This window comes from Cricetulus griseus, chromosome 2 (assembly GCF_003668045.3).
Source record: "Cricetulus griseus strain 17A/GY chromosome 2, alternate assembly CriGri-PICRH-1.0, whole genome shotgun sequence".
Classification (NCBI taxonomy): Eukaryota; Metazoa; Chordata; class Mammalia; order Rodentia; family Cricetidae; genus Cricetulus; species Cricetulus griseus.
Window position 1 is genome coordinate 28,119,938 of NC_048595.1, and position 18,653 is coordinate 28,138,590.

Here is an 18,653-nt window from a genome sequence, read left to right on the forward strand (position 1 = left end):
CCAAGACGGCGACTTGTTATTGGCCAACCTGTATCCGTTGAGTTTGAATTGGGTGGCGGTTAGCGGAGGCGCAACCTCTCCCTCAGCTGGAGCTGCGAGGTTTCCTGGGTCTGTGTTTCGGCGCCTGCAGGGACACGTCCGCAGACTTCTGGGTACCAGACTCCAACGACTGAACCCCCGCTGCTCCGTGAGCGCTCACGTCCTCTTTCCCCGTCTCAGCCGCTGAGCCGGCTGCTCGGTCCTTCGTTCGACGCAGCCTTCACCCCGGCGCCATGGCTCCCAAGAAGGGCAGCAGCCGGGGCGCCAGAGCTAACGCGCTGCGGAGCCGCAAGCTCGCCTCCTTCCTTAAGGACTTCGACCGCGAGGGTAAGGGGCGGATCCGCGGCCTTCGAGAATTTCGGGCGGGTTGGGGCGCGGGTGCGATGGCTTCGCCCTCTTGTTGACACTGGATCCGTCGGCTTTGATCTCTCCGCAGTGCAAATTCGAATCAATCAAATCGAGTCCGACAGACAGAACCTCCTCAAGGAGGTGGAGAACCTATACAACATCGAGATCCTTCGGCTCCCCAAGGCGCTGCGCGAGATGAATTGGCTTGACTACTTTGGTAAGAGCCGCTAGCGGTTTTTCCTGGTAGCCGACTAGTGCTTATCTTAAAAGCTTTTGTAGGGACTCGATCTTAATGAGGACTAGCATAACCACTCGTGGGGAATTGCCGCTTGTCGTAACTTGTGGAAGAATGACAGGCCCGTAGAAAGGAAGCTGGCATGAATTACCCCTCAGATGAGCGTTAGTAGGACAGAGAGAGAGAGAGAGAGAGAGAGAGAGAGAGAGAGAGAGAGAGAGAGAGAGAGAGAGAGAGAGGTGAGTTATGCTAGCCTATGTGCTAATAAGCAAGGACACAGGAGCTAGGAATGAATATAAAGTTGTCCTGCAGCTTTACAGAGGAGGGACAGAATTGCAAGGCCACAGCACATCACTCTCTCTTTCTTGTCATGTCTCTGTCCAAGGAGAGAGTTGGGGAGGTATATCCCTATTTAGAGGAGGAAGAGAGGGGTCTGTGGTCTGAATCCACCCTACTGCCCAGTCTTACCTGGGACTGTCATCCAGCCCATGGGGTAGGCAAACGCTTAGGTAACAAATGTTTTAGATTTCTGGAACTGATGAAATTTATTTCTGGGCACACTGAAATGTCAATTTCACACAGTTTTCACACATCAGGAAATACTTGTGTATACTCAAACTTTTGAAAATGAATAAATTAAGAATAAAATGATTGGGCTTTGTCATAGCTCAAGTAGAACAGTATCCTCAAATAGCTCTTTCTTATGGAAATTGCCAATTTAAAAGCAAGCAAGTCACATGTGAACTGCAAAGACAGGAGTATTTTTCTGACCAGAGGAAAATCCCAACCCATTTCCCACCACTTGTTAGACATCCGGTACAACATGGGGGCTTCTTCCTCTCCCATCCACTAGGTGGCTGGTGCTTTCTCCATTTTCCTCATCATTGATAGCTACCAGGGTGTGTGTCTTCCTGGGTGGAAGTACATGTTTTGCTCACAAGAGCTGTGATTCTTCTGACATGCCTCATTAATCCATGTGTTCATTTCTACAAAGTTGAGTGTCAGTCCCTATGCTAGGTACTAAAGATGCAGTAAGGGATAAAACATATATTGTTCCCACACTAGAAGCTTATAGGTTATTGGAGAAGGGTCGTTTAAAAATTCACATAGAAGCTGAGTGATAGTGGCACACACCTGGTCTAAATTAAGCTCCAGGACAGCCAAGTCTACACAGAGAAACCCTGTCTTGGGAAAAAAATCATATAGCAGTAGAATTTTTTTTCTTGGTCTTTGAGAACAGAGTTTCTCTGTGTAGATTTGAAGCCTGTCCCAGAACTACAGAACTCACTCTGTAGACCAGGCTGGCCTTGAACACAAAGAGATCTGCTTGCCTCTGCCTCCCGAATGCTGGGATTAAAGGCAAGCACCACCACAACCTGGCAGAATTAGAATTTTAAATACTACAAAAAAGATGGAAGTAATAGCCAGTAAGTACAACTTAATCATAATAGTAGGCCAGTTTTGTTTTTGTTCTTGAGACAGGGTTCCTTTGTGGCCCTGGCTGTCCTGGACCTCTACTTAGATAAAGTGTCTTGAGATCCACCTGCCTCTGCCTCCCGAGTTCTGGGATTAAAGGTTTGTGCTTCCATGCCAGACAGTGGACCAATTTTAGAATGATAAGATTATGACAGAGAGAGATACATTACTCGGGATCTCATATTTGAGCCCCAGGCATTCTGTTTATAAGGCCCAAGATCTTAACTGTGTACACAGGATTCCATGAGGATTTCTAACAAAAGGAGGGAACCTAAGTTCTCATTCTACATCTAGATCTAACAAAGTCCTTTTTCTTAGTTTGCACATTTACTATGCTAGGTTTTTACCAGGACCAAGGGATATTACCTCTAGAATTCAGTTCAAGCAGGAGTAGACACCTAAATAGCTTTAGTAGATTTTGAGTAATTTGCTATACTATGTATATATGTATTTACAGTTTGAAGCAGTCTATTATAATAGAAAGATTAACAGTTAAAGTGTGGCGTTTGAGCTGAATTTTAAAGAATGAGTAGAAATTTGTAGGGTGCAGAGAATTGTACTAAGCAGGAGAAATACTTAATATCAAAGCACTGAGTCATGGGACAGTTGCATTTTTGGGGAACAAGAACTTTGAGGACATAGAAGGTAGAATAACTAGCTACAACAGGAAGGGGTCAAACTGGAAGAATGTAAAAAGCAGTGCTAGACCCAAGGTTTCATTGATCTAGTTTGAGAAAGGTAATTGATAGTACTGGGAAAGACAATTCCTCATTCAGACCTGATAGTTACTAAATATGGTTTTCTTTTTAAAGCCCTTGGAGGGAACAAACAGGCCCTGGAAGAGGCAGCAACGGTAAGTGAACCACCTTGCTTTTGAGTTGGTTAGTTTGTAAGTCTAATTCTGTCATAAAATCCAACTATTGGGGAGTTGGAGAGATGGCTCAGAGGTTAAGAGTACTGACTGCTCTTCCAGAGGTCCTGAGTTCAATTCCCAGAACCACATGGTGACTCATAACCATCCATTATGAGATCTGGTGCCCTCTTCTGGTGTGCAGATATACATGGAAGCAGAATGTTGTATACGTAATAAATAAAATCTTTAAAAAAAAAAAAATCCAACTATTGGGTGTGTAGAAAAGGTTTTGCTGGGCTGGAGAGATAGCTCAAAGGTTAAGAGCGCAGACTACTCTTCCCAAGGTCCTGAGTTCAATTCCGAGCAACCACATGATGGCTCACAACCATCCATAATGAGATCTGGTGCCCTCTTCTGACCTGCAGGGATACATGCCAACAGATACTGTATACATAATAAATAAATGAATAAATAAATATATCTCTTTTAAAAAATGATTTGTCAGGGGGCATTATCTGTGTCAAATGAAAAAATATAATTGTGTCAGGACACAGCATAAATGATCCAAGTAGATCTCAGCCCTTAAAAAGGAGTGTGCTATGTGACACCCCGTCCCCTTCATCTGTGAGTTCCTCATCTTGCAACCAATCATGGTCAAAAATATTCAGAAAAAAATAGATTACATCCACACTGGATATATACATACTTACTCTCTAAGCACCACAGGATAGCAACTGTTTACATAGTATTTAGCTGGTGTTAAGTGTCTTGACTTGTTTAGAGAGAGTTGAAAATATATTATGGCACATGTTTATGTTATATGCAAACACTATTCCATTTTATTTACTTTTTGATTTCCTGACACAGTCTCACCCAAGCGGGCCTAGAACTGTGGTCTTCCTGCCGACCTCTCCAGTCCCTTCTCCATGCCCCCTTCAAATTTCATAAGACAAGAGAAAGAACACCATCTTATATCAGAATATTTGGCTTTTTAACCTGTGCAACTCCATGGTTACAGTGGTGAGAGACCTTTGCTAGGCATAACAAGCACCTTTGACGCATGCCTGGGTTTATGTTAATGAAGTGACATATGGAAAGTCCTGAGACAACACTGGATGGGGTCCTGTTTACCAGGAGACTCAACTATACCCTCAGAGGATTGGGGCTCAGAGCACCTCCTCCTGTGGAAGGAAGAGCTAAATGTAAACTGATCGCCAATGATAATGATGAGTCAGTCATGCCTATGTACCTCCATACATCCTCAAACTAACAAGGTGAAGTTCAGGTGGGGGGCGCAGTTTAAAGTAGAGGCTTAAAAACAGGGACTTGAGACCATTGGGTGGAAAGAGGGAGTGCAAACTCTGAGAGGTTAAGGAAACATCCCACGGAGACCATGTGTCTAACCTCTTGCCAGGCCAGGCATTGTTAGTCTTGCAAAGAGTTTCTTAGGCAATGGGAACCTCTGGTGGAAAGGCTCCGCCTGCCTCTGCTGTTTGCTAATGCAGGGTATAGAGTTTGTCACCAAAGAAGGGCTTCTCGCCGGGCGTTGGTGGGGCACGCCTTTAATCCCAGCACTCGGGAGGCAGAGGCAGGCGGTTCTCTGGGTTCGAGGCCAGCCTGGTCTCCAGAGCGAGTATCTCCAGGATAGGCTCCAAAGCTACACAGAGAAACCCTGTTTCGAAAAACTAAAATAATAAATAAATAAATAAATAAATAAATAAATAAATAAATAAGGGCTTCTCAGAGGCAGCCTGTGTCCACCCATAGAAGTCTGCAGTTCTGAGTAACCAACTCAAAATGTGCCAGAGAAGTATATGTGGGAGGGGACTTTTTACTCCCCCACAATCTCTTTCTCTGTACCCTTTGTAATAATTTTTATCATAAACTGCCAAATGTAGGGCTGGCACAATGACAGCCTGGGTTAGACACCCAAAGCCCACATGGTAGGAGAGAGTAGATCCAAGTTGTCCTCTGGTGGGATAAGAGCACATGCACATACACATAAGTACACATAGTGAACTGTTTCTGTGTTTGAGAGAGCAGCTCCAGGTGTGCACAGTTGTAGGGACCCCCATCTGTAGTCATAGGTAGGGTAATTTAGGGCTGTTAGGTGGGTAGTAGGGGAAGTTTCCCCGGTTCTGATGATATTCTCAGATAGACAGTATCAGGGTTGAATTAATAGTGTCCATCCTAGAATCCTGGCTTGGTTTAGGGGAAGGCCCACACAGTTGATCACAGACACATTCCATATTGTGCAGAGTATCATAGCAGAGGGTGGATTTTCGATCCTAAATCATCAGAGGGAATCTGATCCATTTTGACAGCTTCTTTGTAGTCCTTCATCCTGAAGTTTGTAGAAGTGGAGAGCCTTAGAACCTAAGTTTCTTTAGCTCTTTTAGGCTCAGCCGAGCATGGTGGTGCACACCCTCAATCCAAGGATTTGGGAGGCAGAGGCAGGCAGATGTGGCAGTTTGAGGTTAGCCTGGTTGACAGAGTGAGTTCCAGGACAGCCAGGGCTAGGCTACACAGAGAAACCCTGTCCCATGGGGGAAAAAAAAATGAAGTTTTATTATGCTGTGACCTAGCCTAGGAGACTGAGAAACAGAGATTGTTCTTATCATGCCACATTGTTGAAAACTCATAGACTTAGCACACTGTAACCCTTTCCGTACATTTCCTAGCATCACCCCCAAGACTGAAGGCAGCAAGGTGTGAGGCAAAAAAGGAAGGATTTATTTCTTCAGACACCAGCCATATCTGTGATGGCCAGCAGCCACCATGTTGGACAGCACAGAGGGAGATTTGTTTGTGTCCTTTCAGAAAGAACTATTGAACAGAATTGGGAACTGGTGCAGCACTGGCCTTCACAGAGTCTAGGCATGATAAAACCATGCAGAAGCAGTGTGTACACATGCCTATTTTCTTGGGGGGAAAGTGTACCATAGTCTGTGTGAGTTCATCAAAATTGGAGTCTTGGATTGAAAGGATACAGTGACTTGAGGGTTCACAGCCTCACTGAGTAGCAGGTTTCCATCAGCTTCAGAAGTTAATTAGGAGCCAGCTGTTGAAGTATTCAGGGATATGTGCTGTAGAAGGGTGGAAACACACAAAGCAAACCAGAAGCCAGTACAGCAGTCTTAGTCCATGCTCTCTCATTAAAATACGTTCGCATGACTCATCCCCCTGCAGAGACCCAGATTAATGTTTCAAAACATTCTAGCTGAATCTTGCTCATTAGCTAATATGTCTCTCTCATTTTTAATTAGTCATATATTTGGAACTGCAAATAAACCTTCTGATGCAATGTGGGAGATCCAGTATTATACACCAAATTGAAAGAGTTCCAATTTAGCTTTGATTTGAAATCCGAGGATGAAATGATACTTTGGCCCCAAAGATCCTAACTAGGTTTATTGGGGCTCTCAAGACCACTGTGCGGCCAGACTTACTTAAACATGTTGATCCTCCTGCCTCAGCCTCTCAAACACTGCAGGTATAGGTTTGGTGATTCCCTAAGAAGATGCACAGGACTCAGCATATAGTTATACAGTGGCAATGACTTATCACAGAATACAAAGCAGAATGAGCTCAAGTTCAGAGGAAGCCAAGCAGCTAGGCATAGTGGTACATGCTTTTAATCCAAGCATTGGTGGGTAGATTCCTGTGGGGCCAGCCTGTCTACATAGTGAATTCTAGGACAGTCAGGGCTACATAAGAGTGACCCTGTCTTAACAAAACCAAACCAGAGGAAGCCAGGTATAAACTTCCAGGAGTCCCCTTCCAGTGGAGTTGCAAGGCAAGTTTAATTCAATATATGTGTACTGTTTCCTTAGCAGAAAAGCTCACTCAAGACTCCATATTGATTTTTATGAGGACTAGTCACTTGGGCATCTGCTGCCTAAACTATGTTTATTTGCACTAAGTTTAAGGAAAGAACAGAGAGCTATTGTTAGCTGGGTAAGGAATCCTGAAATCCTCATTCTCAGAAGCCACCCAAGGTCCAACTTCACAGTCAGGCTGCAGTGTTAACTCTTGCACTGTGTCCATGGCCTGCCACTAATAGTGAGTTCAAAGCCTGCCAGCATGCCAGTCATTACTAGAGATGGTACAAAGTTGGCAGAAATGCCCCACTTTCTTTTTATTAGCTTGGTAGACATCACTAATCTGTTAGAACTGTTTCTTGCTGAATGTAGACAGCCTCAGAATTTTACCAGTCCATCTAACAATCCTGTGTCAGTCATGCTTTGTCGGACTTCCGTGAAGTCCCATGAAGAAAGGCCTAACTTCAAATCCAGTCTCCTTTTGGCTGTGTAGGAAGACCCTGTCTCAAACAAACCAACAATACCAATATGCAAGAACAACTGAAAAAGTGTGTGTGTGTGTGTGTGTGCATGTATACACACATACATATATATGTGGCTACAACCAAATCCATAAACTCCCTTTAAATTAATGAAGTAAGCTGGGCAGTGGTGGCTCAGGCCTTTAATCCCAGCACTCCGGAGGCAGAGCCAGGGGGAATCTCTCTGAGTTTGGAACTAGCCTGGTCTACAAGAGCTAGTTTCAGGACAGCCTCCAAAGCCACAGAGAAACCCTGTCTTGAAAACTCCCCCACCCCAAAAAACAAAAAAAAATTAATGAAGTAATCATGGCTTGCCTCTGAGGAATGACAGGAGAGACAACCAAACAGCACAAGGAAAGAACTTACAGCCAGAAGCAAGTTATTGGCAAGGTCTTAGGTCTTGAGTTGTGAGGGTGGGTTTATAATTAGTTTGTACCTTAATTTACTGTTTCCTGTACACACTGGACTAAGCCTGCTGCTTTCTGGCTTTGTCACAGGCTGATGTAGACATCACAGAAATAAACAAGTTAACAGCTGAAGCTATTCAGACACCTTTGAAATCTGTCAAAAGTGAGTACTTTTCTTTTATATAATTTTGTATATGTATGTTTATGGTATGTATGTGTGGAGGCAAAGGCTGACATTGGGTGTTTATGTCACTTTATTGACACAGGGTCTCTTGCTGAACTCAGATCTTGCCTCTTCAGCCAGTCTAGCTAGCCAGCTTGCCACATGCCCTTTCTCCACCCCCTGAGGGTTGGGATTACAGATGGGGCTTTTCCCTAGGTTTTAGGTGTCTGAACTCCATTCCTCATGCTTGCTTGTATGTCAAGCACGTTATCCACTGATCCATATCCCCAGACCTTTAGTGGTTTGAATGGGACTTTCAGTTTGCAACACAAGAGAGCCTGGAACTGGCTATCCTCTTACCTCAGTGCTGGAGTTAGAGACATGTGCCAGCATGCCTGGTGTGAATACATTTCAAAGCCCCTTGTAGAACAGAGAGTTGAGGTCCAGGGAGCTTTGCTGACTACTTAGACAAGGCTTCATTAGTGTGCCTCTCTCTGCCAAGTATAAAACCTGATCTGTGGAAGGTGGTGGCAAATGCTTTTAATCTCAGCACTCCGGAGGCAGAGGCAGAATCAGGTGGATCTCTTGAGTTCAAAGTCTATACATAAAGAGTTCCAGGACAGTCAGGGTTACACAGAAAAACACTGTCTTAAAAAACAAACAAACCAAAAAAGAAAGGAAGGAAGGAAGCAAAACCAGCCCATCTGTCTGGGAATGGGGTGGTGTGTACTTGTAGGACAATTTAAAGTAATTGATTCTCTTCTCTTCTACTAGAGGTATGGATCCAAGGGACTGAACTCAGGTCATTAGGCTTGGTGACTCATGACCTGAGCCATCTTGCCAACTCAGAAGCAGTTCTTTGGGAAACCAGGCAATAACTAATGAACATGGGATCAGATTGGGTGAATTAAGGAATAGACCTTTTTTTATAAAAAGAACTGGATACATGCCACTGTCATGGCTTGGTGGCAGCTTGACGCATCCCATCCTGGTGAGGGGCAAACCTTACCATGGCCTGGATGTGCAGGCTGCTCTCCACGGGGCATTTGACACTCACCTGAAGCAGAACCATTGCTAATGGTGACAGCTTCTATCACACCTGCCTTGGAGAGTAAAGAAAGCATGAGGTGTTTGTCCCCTGCATACAGGATGAAATTGGCCTAGAGTGCCTGGCCCCACATTCAGTCTATTAGGTCACTCTGTATCTTTTATTGATTGGTTGGTTTGGGCATTTTGTTTTGTTTTAAGACAGGGCATGTCTACACAGCCCTGGCTATCCTATAACTATATGTAAACCAGGCTAGACTTGAACTGGCAGAGATCTGCCTGCCCCTGCCTCCTGAGGGCTGGGGTTAAAGATGTGCACCACCATGGTCCATCCTTCACTGTCATTTCTGTGTTTAGATAATACCACTTTTTCTTTCCCCTAAGTTTGGCTTACTTGATGTTTAGCAGGTGGAACTGAACACACCAGGCCCATCATCAGCCAGCAGTTAACAAGTGTTCTTTAATCCTTTGACCTCTCAGCTTCACAGAGAGAGAGAGGGAGAGAGAGAGAGGGGGGGGGGAGGGAGGGAGGAAGGAGGGGATGGAGGGGGGGAAGAAAAGACAAAGAAGAGAAGCACTGGTGGTGGCACACACCTATCATCCCAGTACTTGGGAAGTGGAGGCAGGAGTATCAGTAGCTCAAGCTCAGCCTCAGCTACAGAATGAGTATGAGGCCAGCCTAGGCTGCCTGAGACCCTGTCTCAGAAAACACACACACACAAATATTTTATGTGTCAAGGTCATGGCCAGTAAAAAAGGCTACAGTGGTTTAGTCTGGTTTTCCCCACCACCATGACTAAATACCTGAATTTTCTCTATGTAACCCCTGCTCAGGATTTTCTAGCGCCTAGCTTGTATTTACTTAGCAAAATTTTTATTGGTGATAATTTGTTTTGTTCTGTTTTTTGTTGTTGTTATTGTTTTTTTTTTTTTTTTTTTTTTTTTTTGACAGGGTTTCTCTGTAGCTTTGGAGCTGTCCTGGCACTAGCTCTGTAGACTAGGCTGGCCTTGAACTCACATAGATCCGACTGCCTCTGCCTCCTGAGTGCTGGGATTAAAGGCGTGTGCCTGGCAAAACACAAGTTTTAATAACTACTAGATATAGCCAGGTGGTGTCGGCACATGCCTTTAATTCCAGCACTCGGGAGTCAGAGACAGGTGGGATCTCAGTTTGAGGCCAGCCTGATCTACAGAGTGAATACAGCCAAGGCTACATAGAAACCCTGTCTCGGAGACACCCACCACACACACACACACACACACACCCCAAAAAAAGAAACAAAAACTACTAGTTATTACATTGCTATTTGCAAATACAATTATAATTATTTTAGGAGGAACAGGGAATACAAAGATGTGTTAAATGAATGATTCCAGCAGAAATAACAAATTCTCATAATGAAGAGGCTCTCTTTTTCTTTTTTCTTCGAGACAGGGTTTCTCTGTGGCTTTGGAGACTGTCCTGGAACTAGCTCTTGCAGACCAGGCTGGTCTCAAACTCACAGAGATCCGCCTACCTCTGCCTCCCGAGGGTTGGGATTAAAGGCGTGCGCCACCAACGGCAATGAAGGGGCTCTTAAGGCAGTGCTATGGACTCCTCTGAGGCAGACAGGTTCCAACAGAAGTAACCCTTAAAACTGTTTGTTACAGAGCGGAAGGTGGTCCAGGTGGATGAAGTGATAATGGAGGAGGAAGAAGAAGAAAAGAATCCTAAGAATCTTCGATCTACTAGAGTAAGTAGGAATTCAAGTTAAGGATAAATGCTGACAGGTTAAACAAGTACAGAAAGATGTGGGGTGAGGCTGGGGAGATGGTGTGGCAGTTTAGTGTACTGGCTGCTCTTGCAGAGAACCCTGGTTCAATTCCTAGTGCCTGTGGTGGCTCACTGCTGTGTGAAACCCCAGTTTCAAGGGATCTGACACCTTCTGTCCTCCACAGCCCCCAGGCACACTGGTAGCACACATTCATACATGCAGGCACAGCACTGTACAAATAAATTGATTTTTTAAAATGTGGAATACAGTGTTACTGGCAGAGTTCACAGACGGAACACTTTGTGTGTCAAATAACATGTCACTGTAGACATAGGTGTAAAGTGTGTGGATCAGGAAAAGGAGGAAGCTTAAGGATACACCCAGCCAATCCTTTCAGATCAAGCTTCACTGGGACAGGCAAGGAAAGTCTTTGTGAGGAGCAGGAAGTGGTTTGGTATAGCTGGAATAGAAGCTGTGAGAGTAATGGAGAAAAGTAGAGACCAGATAATGGAAATCCCAACTTACCAAGCTTGAGTTTCCATTCTGTCAGCTAGGCACTAGTAAGTGCTGTCAATATTTCAAACTATTCAGAATAAATGGAAGAGGGGAAAAAGGGAAGGCAAGGAACATAGTCTTGATAGTCTGAAGTAAATGCCTATTTAAAAAAAAAAAAAAGTAGGGATGATTTTTGGGCTGAGTGTTAACAAGAAAAGGGGAGCTTGGTTGGCCTAGACTAGATAGCTGCCATCCCAGTGACTGTAGGACCCCTGAAAAGGCAGAGCCGCTGGTTAAGTTTCCAGGGAGCACCTGCTAATTGCTTGCCCTGCTGAGTTAAGTACTTTTCAGGATTCTAGGCTAGGTGGGAAGCCTGTGCTGGAGAGCAAGCAGAGGGGAGAGCTACCCATGTGTACTAGAGGGGAGGTAGAAATTGAGGTCCTGGGGAAAACTCCCACCGATGGCCAAGAAGAAGAACAGTGGGGTCAGAAGTGAGAACAAGGAGAGAATGGGATTCTTGTCAGGCATTCCCAGGACTCAGCAAGGTGAGGACTGCAGAGGAGTCCCTGGCTCAGGCACCTGGGATGCCCTGAGAAACCACCACCATAGTGGTACTTTAAGGAAAGTAGTGGAAACAAGCTAACCTAACTAGCCAATCAGGGAGCTCCAAGTTCAGCAAGAGAGCCTGTCTCAAACACTAAGGGGAGGAGCACTAGAGGGAAACACCCAGCATCCACATTTACACACAGGATTTCCCTTTATCTTGGCCCATATCTTCTATTTCAAAGTCCTCAAGTTTGGCAATATTTTAACCACTAAATTCTCTACAGTGGCCCTTGTGAGTTTGGTCTGGCTTTTGGTGGCTTTGAACTTACTGTCTTTCTGCCTTAGCTTTGCAGATGCTGGGATTACCAACATGGGCCACTGTGTTTAACTTCGATGAACCTTCCTATATTGAGTTTTTACTTTTCTTTTCAAAAGCCAGTTCTCCTTCCCCTCTGTTTTTAGCTTTTTTTGCTAGGCTCTGTGTGACTTCAGGTTTGTTTGATTGTGCCTTTAGGTCAAAAGATGCCCTCCATCCAAGAAGAGAACCCAGTCCATACAAGGAAGAAGCAGGAGCAAAAGGTGATGGTGTCCTGTTGTTTTTGTTGGAGAACTCCATTCAGCTTGGCAGAAATAGAAGCAGAGAGAGCTCTGGGGAATGAGGAATAGCAGCTGGAGCCACCTGATGTGGGCACTGGGAATTTGGGTCCTCTGGAACAGCAGGAAGTGCTCTTAACCATAGAGCCACCTCTCCCGCTCCATAATTAGTTTCTTAAATGTCGTCCTGGTCCTGCTTAGTTAAGAATCTCCATGGGCTGAAATGGGTCATGTGGCCTCCACTGTAAACTCTTTGTGAGGAGGGGAAACAACTTAAGGGATTGGGCACGGGACTGCCTGTCTCTAAAGGAGGGCAGGCCATGTCCTGACAAAGACATTAGCCAGCTGCCTAGAGAGGACCAGTTACTTTTGTGGTCCACAGACTCTTCCACCTGGCTGAGAAGTCCCATGTTGCCCCACAGGCTGCCAGGTTCTTCAGCCTGTCTGCTCTTCTCTACTGTGTGATCTGGGGAAGTTCTTTACTGTGATGAGTATCTGTAGCTATAAATGGATACAAATAGTGCACCCGTCCCAAGCAACACAGAGGGTTCCACAAAAGATGAGTGCAGGGCAGCATTTGCTGCTGTGGCTGCTGCCATCCTTGCACCTGTGACTTGACACCCCTCATGGCTGTTTCTTATCTGCAGGTTAAGCCATGATTTTGTGACACCAGCTGTGAGCAGGCTGGAGCCGTCTATGGTGAAACCAACCCCAGGCGTGACACCTAGGTTTGATTCCAGGTGAGTACCAAGAGAAGCCCTTGGATTGGGTAGAGTCTAGCTGTGAACAGCACTGAGAATATAGGTGATGCTCCTGAATCTTTGGGCTGAGCTTCCCACCATTGGCCCTCCCCTGACACGGCTTTCAATTCCTTACCTGACAAGAAGGAGAGAGCGTTGTGATGACTAGAAGACCTGTGCTTTTAGCCTTCTCTGATTCTAGTCAGATGATATTGGAAGCTGAGTAGGTGCTTATTGCTATACCCTTGGGAAGAAGAAAATTGATAGCACCTTTCCTGAAGCCAACATGACAAGACTATTGATAGCAGAAGCCAATAGAGAATGGTGTGTGTCCAGTTCTCCCAGGCTGCCTCCAGGTGTACCATATGTTCCTATTGCTTTTGTACATATAGAAAAACAAGGGATTAAGGCCAGTAACTTCTAAGGAGTAGAACAAGAAGTGGTTATCTCAGATGAGGGAGACTTTCCACTTTTTTATTATTTATTTATTTTTGGTTTTTCAAGATAGGGTTTCTCTGTGTAACATTCCTGGCTGACCTGGAACTTGCTCTGTAGACCAGGCTGGCCTCAAACTCTCAGAGATCCACCTACCTCAGCCTCCTGAATGCTGAGATTAAAGGTGTGTGCTACCACCGCCTGGCAACTTTTTGTTTTGATTTGTATTCCACTGGTTCCAGTGACATCTACTTAATGCCATTTTGGAAGAAATACATAGCAGAGTTCTGTGTAGAGAAGGATGTCTCAGGGATAAGTGTCCTGTCTCAGAATCACCATCCTTTGACCCTGAAGAGTTCCTTGGGATAGAAACACTTGGAAGCACAGGAGCCAGTGTGTTTCTGGTTCTGTGGATGGGTGGGTGATGGGCAGCCACCCATACGGAGCTTTGGCCTTCAGTTTACATGGGTACGAGCTGACTTTTGCTGGATGTATGTTTGATAATTGCAGCCTCCTTTCTCCAGCTGTGTTTAGTCATTACAGCTTGAAAAATGTTTTCCCTAAATTTAGAATTTGCCTTCGTAGAAACATGTGATTTGAAAACTGCAGCTTGAGACCAGATGGGGTTGGAAGGGCTCATTGTTAGTGTCATTATTCAGTCTGCCAGGCCATCTTCACAGAGTTCTTCAACTTGTAGGGTTTTCAAGACCCCAGGCCTGCGCACTCCAGCAGCCAGAGAGCAGATTTACAACGTCTCGATCAATGGCAGCCCCCTTGCTGACAGCAAAGAGATCTCCCTCACTGTGCCTGTGGGTGGTGGTGCGGTAAGTGGCACCCTGGGAAGCCAGGCCCCAGAATGCTGCAGTGTTCTTTCCCCTGAGTTGTCCCCACACCTGCTCCAGAGACTCTGAAGAGTCCCTTCAGTGAGTGGACCCTAGTCACCACACTGCCAGAGTCGAGGCCCAGCTGGGAGAACCCATGCCCAACCCTGGGTTCCATCTGTTCCTCGGCTGTCTTGAGGAGCGGCTCAGTTGGTACAGCAGGTTTGGAATGCTACCTACCGTCTGTGGTGTTACAGTGGTGGCTATTAGACGAGCACAGAGGAAGGCACAGTTGGGGTCTTGAGATTCTGGAACAGGCTGGCCTGGCTCCTCAGTGATGCAGAGAGCGGGTTACCAGCCTGTATGAGGGGAGGGGGACTGACCACAGATTTGGTCTGTTTGGCATTGTACTTGTGTAACCCAACCAGTGGTCCACTGATAGCATTGTTTCCTGAGGTCTAACATACTGCCTACATTATCATTTCTCCATCCTAGCTGTCTTATGTCACCACATGCAGAATATCAAGGGGACCCTGGGTACACTGGCTGCTGGTAGCAGTTCCAATCTGGAAGAACATGTCATTTAACCCTTTCTCCTTCCATACAGAGCTTGCGGCTATTGGCCAGTGACTTGCAGAGGTTTGATATTGCTCAGCTGAATCCAGAGACCCTAGGAAACATTAAGAAACTCTCGGTGAGTCCTGAGTTCATCTCCACGTGGAGGAGCTTGCCCTTGACACTGGCCTTTGTGGGGCTTTGCAGAGTGCTGCCCAACTCTTTAGTGTTCCACTGTCAACACTATTCCCTTTTCTTAGTTTAAATTCTCAAGAGGAATAGCCAACCTACAGCCCAGTCAGCCGTGCTTTGGTGTGAGCAGGAGCTTAGGGTACAGACATAGCTGCTGGAGGCCCACTCTATGTACATCAGGAATAGGCAAGCTTGAGCTGGAATCCTAAATAAGCACTAAGGTCTCATAGACACTGGCACTCATCTCCCAGCATCGGTGTCTCACTTAAGAGATGAGTCTCTAATTAGTCTCTGATTAGTTTCCAATACAAATAAAGAACAGAAGGAAGAGTCACTCAGATCTAAGCCCGGGAAACTGGAGAGCCGGCTCTGTGATCAGGACTGCTTGCTTTTGCAAAGGACCTAGGTATGGCTGTCAGCACACATGGCAGGTCACAGCACTTGTAATGCTAGTTCCTGGGGACCCAGTGCCCTCTTCTGGCCTCCTTAAACACTAGACACATTGACACACATAAAATAAAAATAAATCAGCCTTTAAAAGCAATCCTGTAGCTGGGTGGTGGTGGCGCACGCCTTTAATCCCGGCACTCGTGAGGCAGAGGCAGGCGGATCTCTTGAGTTCGAGACAGGCTGGTCTACAAGAGCTAGTTCCAGGACAGCCTCCAAAGTTACACAGAGAAACCATGTCTCGAAAAACCAAAAAAAAAAAAAAAAAAAAAAAAGTGATCCTGTGCTTCAGTAGACCAAGAGCTGACTGGCTGGAGTGTCAGGCATGTCTTGAAATAACCTCTCTCTTCCTTTAGAACCGCCTTGCCCAGATCTGCAGCAGCATACGGACTGGTAAATGAGAAGATGGCCGAGCAGCACAGGTGGCAGCAGGAACTGTGGAGTGTGACCACAGAACACGCACATCTGTCCTCTTCCCTCACCCTGGGGGTGCTGGATGTAGAGTTTCAGCTGTTGACACGGGGAGTGGTGCTTTCTGTCTATCTCTGTTTATCAAAGACCTCGTGTTGGTTTGACAGCTCCGGTGTCTTGCTGCATACCTCTAGTCATTTGGATAGGGAACACAGGCCTAGTCGAGGGCTTTGTGTGCCTGGTGCAGGTGACTATGAGCTGTCTGTGGTTCATGGTCCCACCAGATCTGTAGACTGCTTGGAGCATTGTCCTGAAGGACTTACCAGTAGAGCACAGGGAGGCTATACAAAGAGCACAGGTCCTGTGCTCCCTACAGGCGTGAGTGCACGGCTCTCCCTGTTAGTCTTGTTATTTCAGTCTTCTATAGGTGCAGCTGTTTCAGGGGGTTTCTACTGCTGAGGTTTTCATCCCTGTTATCTTCTGAACAGTGGCATTTCAGCTGAGTTGTCCTACTGAAAGATTGTTGTTTCCAATAAATCTTGGTTTGCTTTGGTTTTTAAATCAGTACTCAGCCTACCTGTTGTCTCCAGCTGTGCTGCATTCATGGGTCGGGGGTGGGGGGGTGGCTTCAGCTCCTGGAGTGGGCAACCCAGGACAGCTGCCAACCCAGGAAAGGAGTGTGGAAACCTTTCCTATGGGCAAAAGCACTGATCTCCAAAAGGGACTCCCAAGTTCCAGGACTGTGGTCCCTCACAGCTGTGTTCTCCACACTTTGTCCCAGGAGCTAAGGAGGATGAACTGAAAGATATCCAAGCAAACCAGTGTGGGGCTTGGCCAGGAGTGACAGGGCCACCATCATGCTTCTTGCTCATTTCACAGTTCTGGGGCTCAGGCAGGGCTCTGCCTTCCTCCAGCTGGCCACACTGATGGGGTGCATTCAATGCTGGGGTGGAGGACTCTGAGAAAGAACTGGAATCACTGCTGGGCTTGCTCGGTATGCACTGTATAGAAACGCTGCCTCTGTTCAGTGGTGGAATTTGGAAGAGAGAAGTAACAGCCTACGATTAACCACATCTGAGGCTTCCATCTCTCAGCGTTGAGCCTGTCCCCCAGGGATCCAGTGAGATTCCACACTACCCAGAGCCAGGTCTACAGTGATGTCCTCCTCCTTTGACACTGGCAGGGGAAACTCACTTGAACAAAATGCACAGTACACACTAGGTGTTTCAGCTACACTAGTCCTTGCTCCTAAGGAAGGGCCTGGCGTGGAAGGTTGAGTTCCCTATCTCAGTGTTTCAAAGAATGGGCTGGATAATGTCAAACAAATTGCACTCTCAGTGTTTGTGTTAGTTTGGTGGTAATTCTTGCTTTCCTGATTATATTTTATGTATATGAGTACTTTGCCTGTACATGGCTATGCACAGTATATGTCTGTGCACCACATGTGTGCAATGCCCTCGGATCCCCTGAGACCGGATAGTTGTGAGCTGCCATGTGGGTGCTGGAAATTGAACCCTGGTCCTTTCGGGGAGCAGCCAGTGATCTTAATTGCTGAGTTGTCCACTCCACCCAGTGCCCTGAATGACTTATTTTAAAAACAGGAAGATAACCGGGCGTTGGTGGTGCACACCTTTAATCCTAGCACTCGGGAGGCAGAGGCAGACGGATCTCTGTGAGTTCGAGGCCAGCCTGGTCTCCAGAGTGAGTGCCAGGACAGCCTCCAAAGCCACAGAGAAACCCTGTCTTGAAAAATGAAAAAAAAAAAAAACAAAAAAAAAAAAAAAACAGGAAGATACCATGAAGTAGCCTCCAGAAATAAGGTATGGCAGTTTAACCTAGTCAGCCGGAGCTGAGACATGGTTTTCTAGTTCAAAGCAGTCCCAGAGGTGACATCTGACCTACTTGATCCCTCTGGACAGTGTGTACCAGAGCTGCTCAGGGTGGGAGGGCGGATGCACTGAGGTGTCCTCCAGGGGCCCTGGTTTTTGGAGAGGCCCCTTGCCTTGAAACAAGGTCACCTGTGAAGTAGTTCATCAGTGAGAGGACATCAAGGCATTGTTCTTTGAATGCCAGAAGCTACTCCTATGCCAACACAGGGCTTCCATCTTCGGGGTGTTCCCAGGACCTCTGAAAAGCAAAGCAAATCTCTGTTAAAATGTCCACCCTCTAAATCTGCCAACTTTTTACACTCTGTGATAGCTGTTGGCCTACACCCAAAATTCAGTGTGACATACTCAAGACAATTTAGTAGGTGTGGTGGTACCTGTCTGTCATTTTTGCAGAATGTGAGGGTTGAAAGTGGGATCAGAAGTTCAAGGTCATCCTCTGCTAGTGAATATGAGGCCAGCCTGGGTCTCAAAAACTAATATATGTGGCATTAGAGGGGAAGGACTGAGACCCAGTTGAAGAGGTTGAGTCAGAATTGGACCCACCACCATCTCCAGCTATCACCCCTGCATCATCTTATCAAACGTGTGCAGCCCACACTCAATGCCTGCAATTTCTCATACAGTAATGCCAAGAACCATCAGAATGGATGCCCAAATGAACTGCAAAGGTTGCTTGGGTGAAGTTCATCCTGACTGCAGACAATTCAAAAAGTGTGTGAAGGAGTGCAAGGAAACCAACCACCTGGGGGTCGGGGAGGGTAGTCACGATTCAGATACAAGCTTGGTCTGGATTCTGGGTTTGTCTTACATAAAGTGGCCTTGGTCAAAATATTTCCCCTGCCCACACTTAACATGCTGTAGACA

At 46.1% G+C, this 18,653-nt stretch overlaps 1 protein-coding gene across 1 annotated transcript; it reads left to right on the forward strand.

Moving 5' to 3' along the window:
• The first annotated feature begins 45 nt into the window (after positions 1–45).
• Positions 46–16,467, forward strand: Cdca8 (cell division cycle associated 8). The gene is made up of 10 exons (XM_027399231.2): positions 46–366; positions 476–604; positions 2,911–2,951; positions 7,791–7,863; positions 10,561–10,643; positions 12,220–12,284; positions 12,947–13,039; positions 14,172–14,298; positions 14,903–14,989; positions 15,846–16,467. Exons 1-10 carry the CDS (start codon positions 273–275, stop codon positions 15,888–15,890), a joined length of 837 nt encoding a protein of 278 aa, XP_027255032.1. The 5' UTR covers positions 46–272; the 3' UTR covers positions 15,891–16,467.
• The last annotated feature ends 2,186 nt before the right edge of the window (positions 16,468–18,653 follow it).

Coding starts and splice junctions, on each gene's coding strand:
- Cdca8 (XM_027399231.2), top strand. CDS start 273: ATGGCTCCCAAGAAGGGCAGCAGCCGGGGCGCCAGAGCTAACGCGCTG. Junction 367..475: donor TAAGGACTTCGACCGCGAGG/GTAAGGGGCGGA, acceptor ATCTCTCCGCAG/TGCAAATTCGAATCAATCAA. Junction 2,952..7,790: donor CCCTGGAAGAGGCAGCAACG/GTAAGTGAACCA, acceptor GCTTTGTCACAG/GCTGATGTAGACATCACAGA.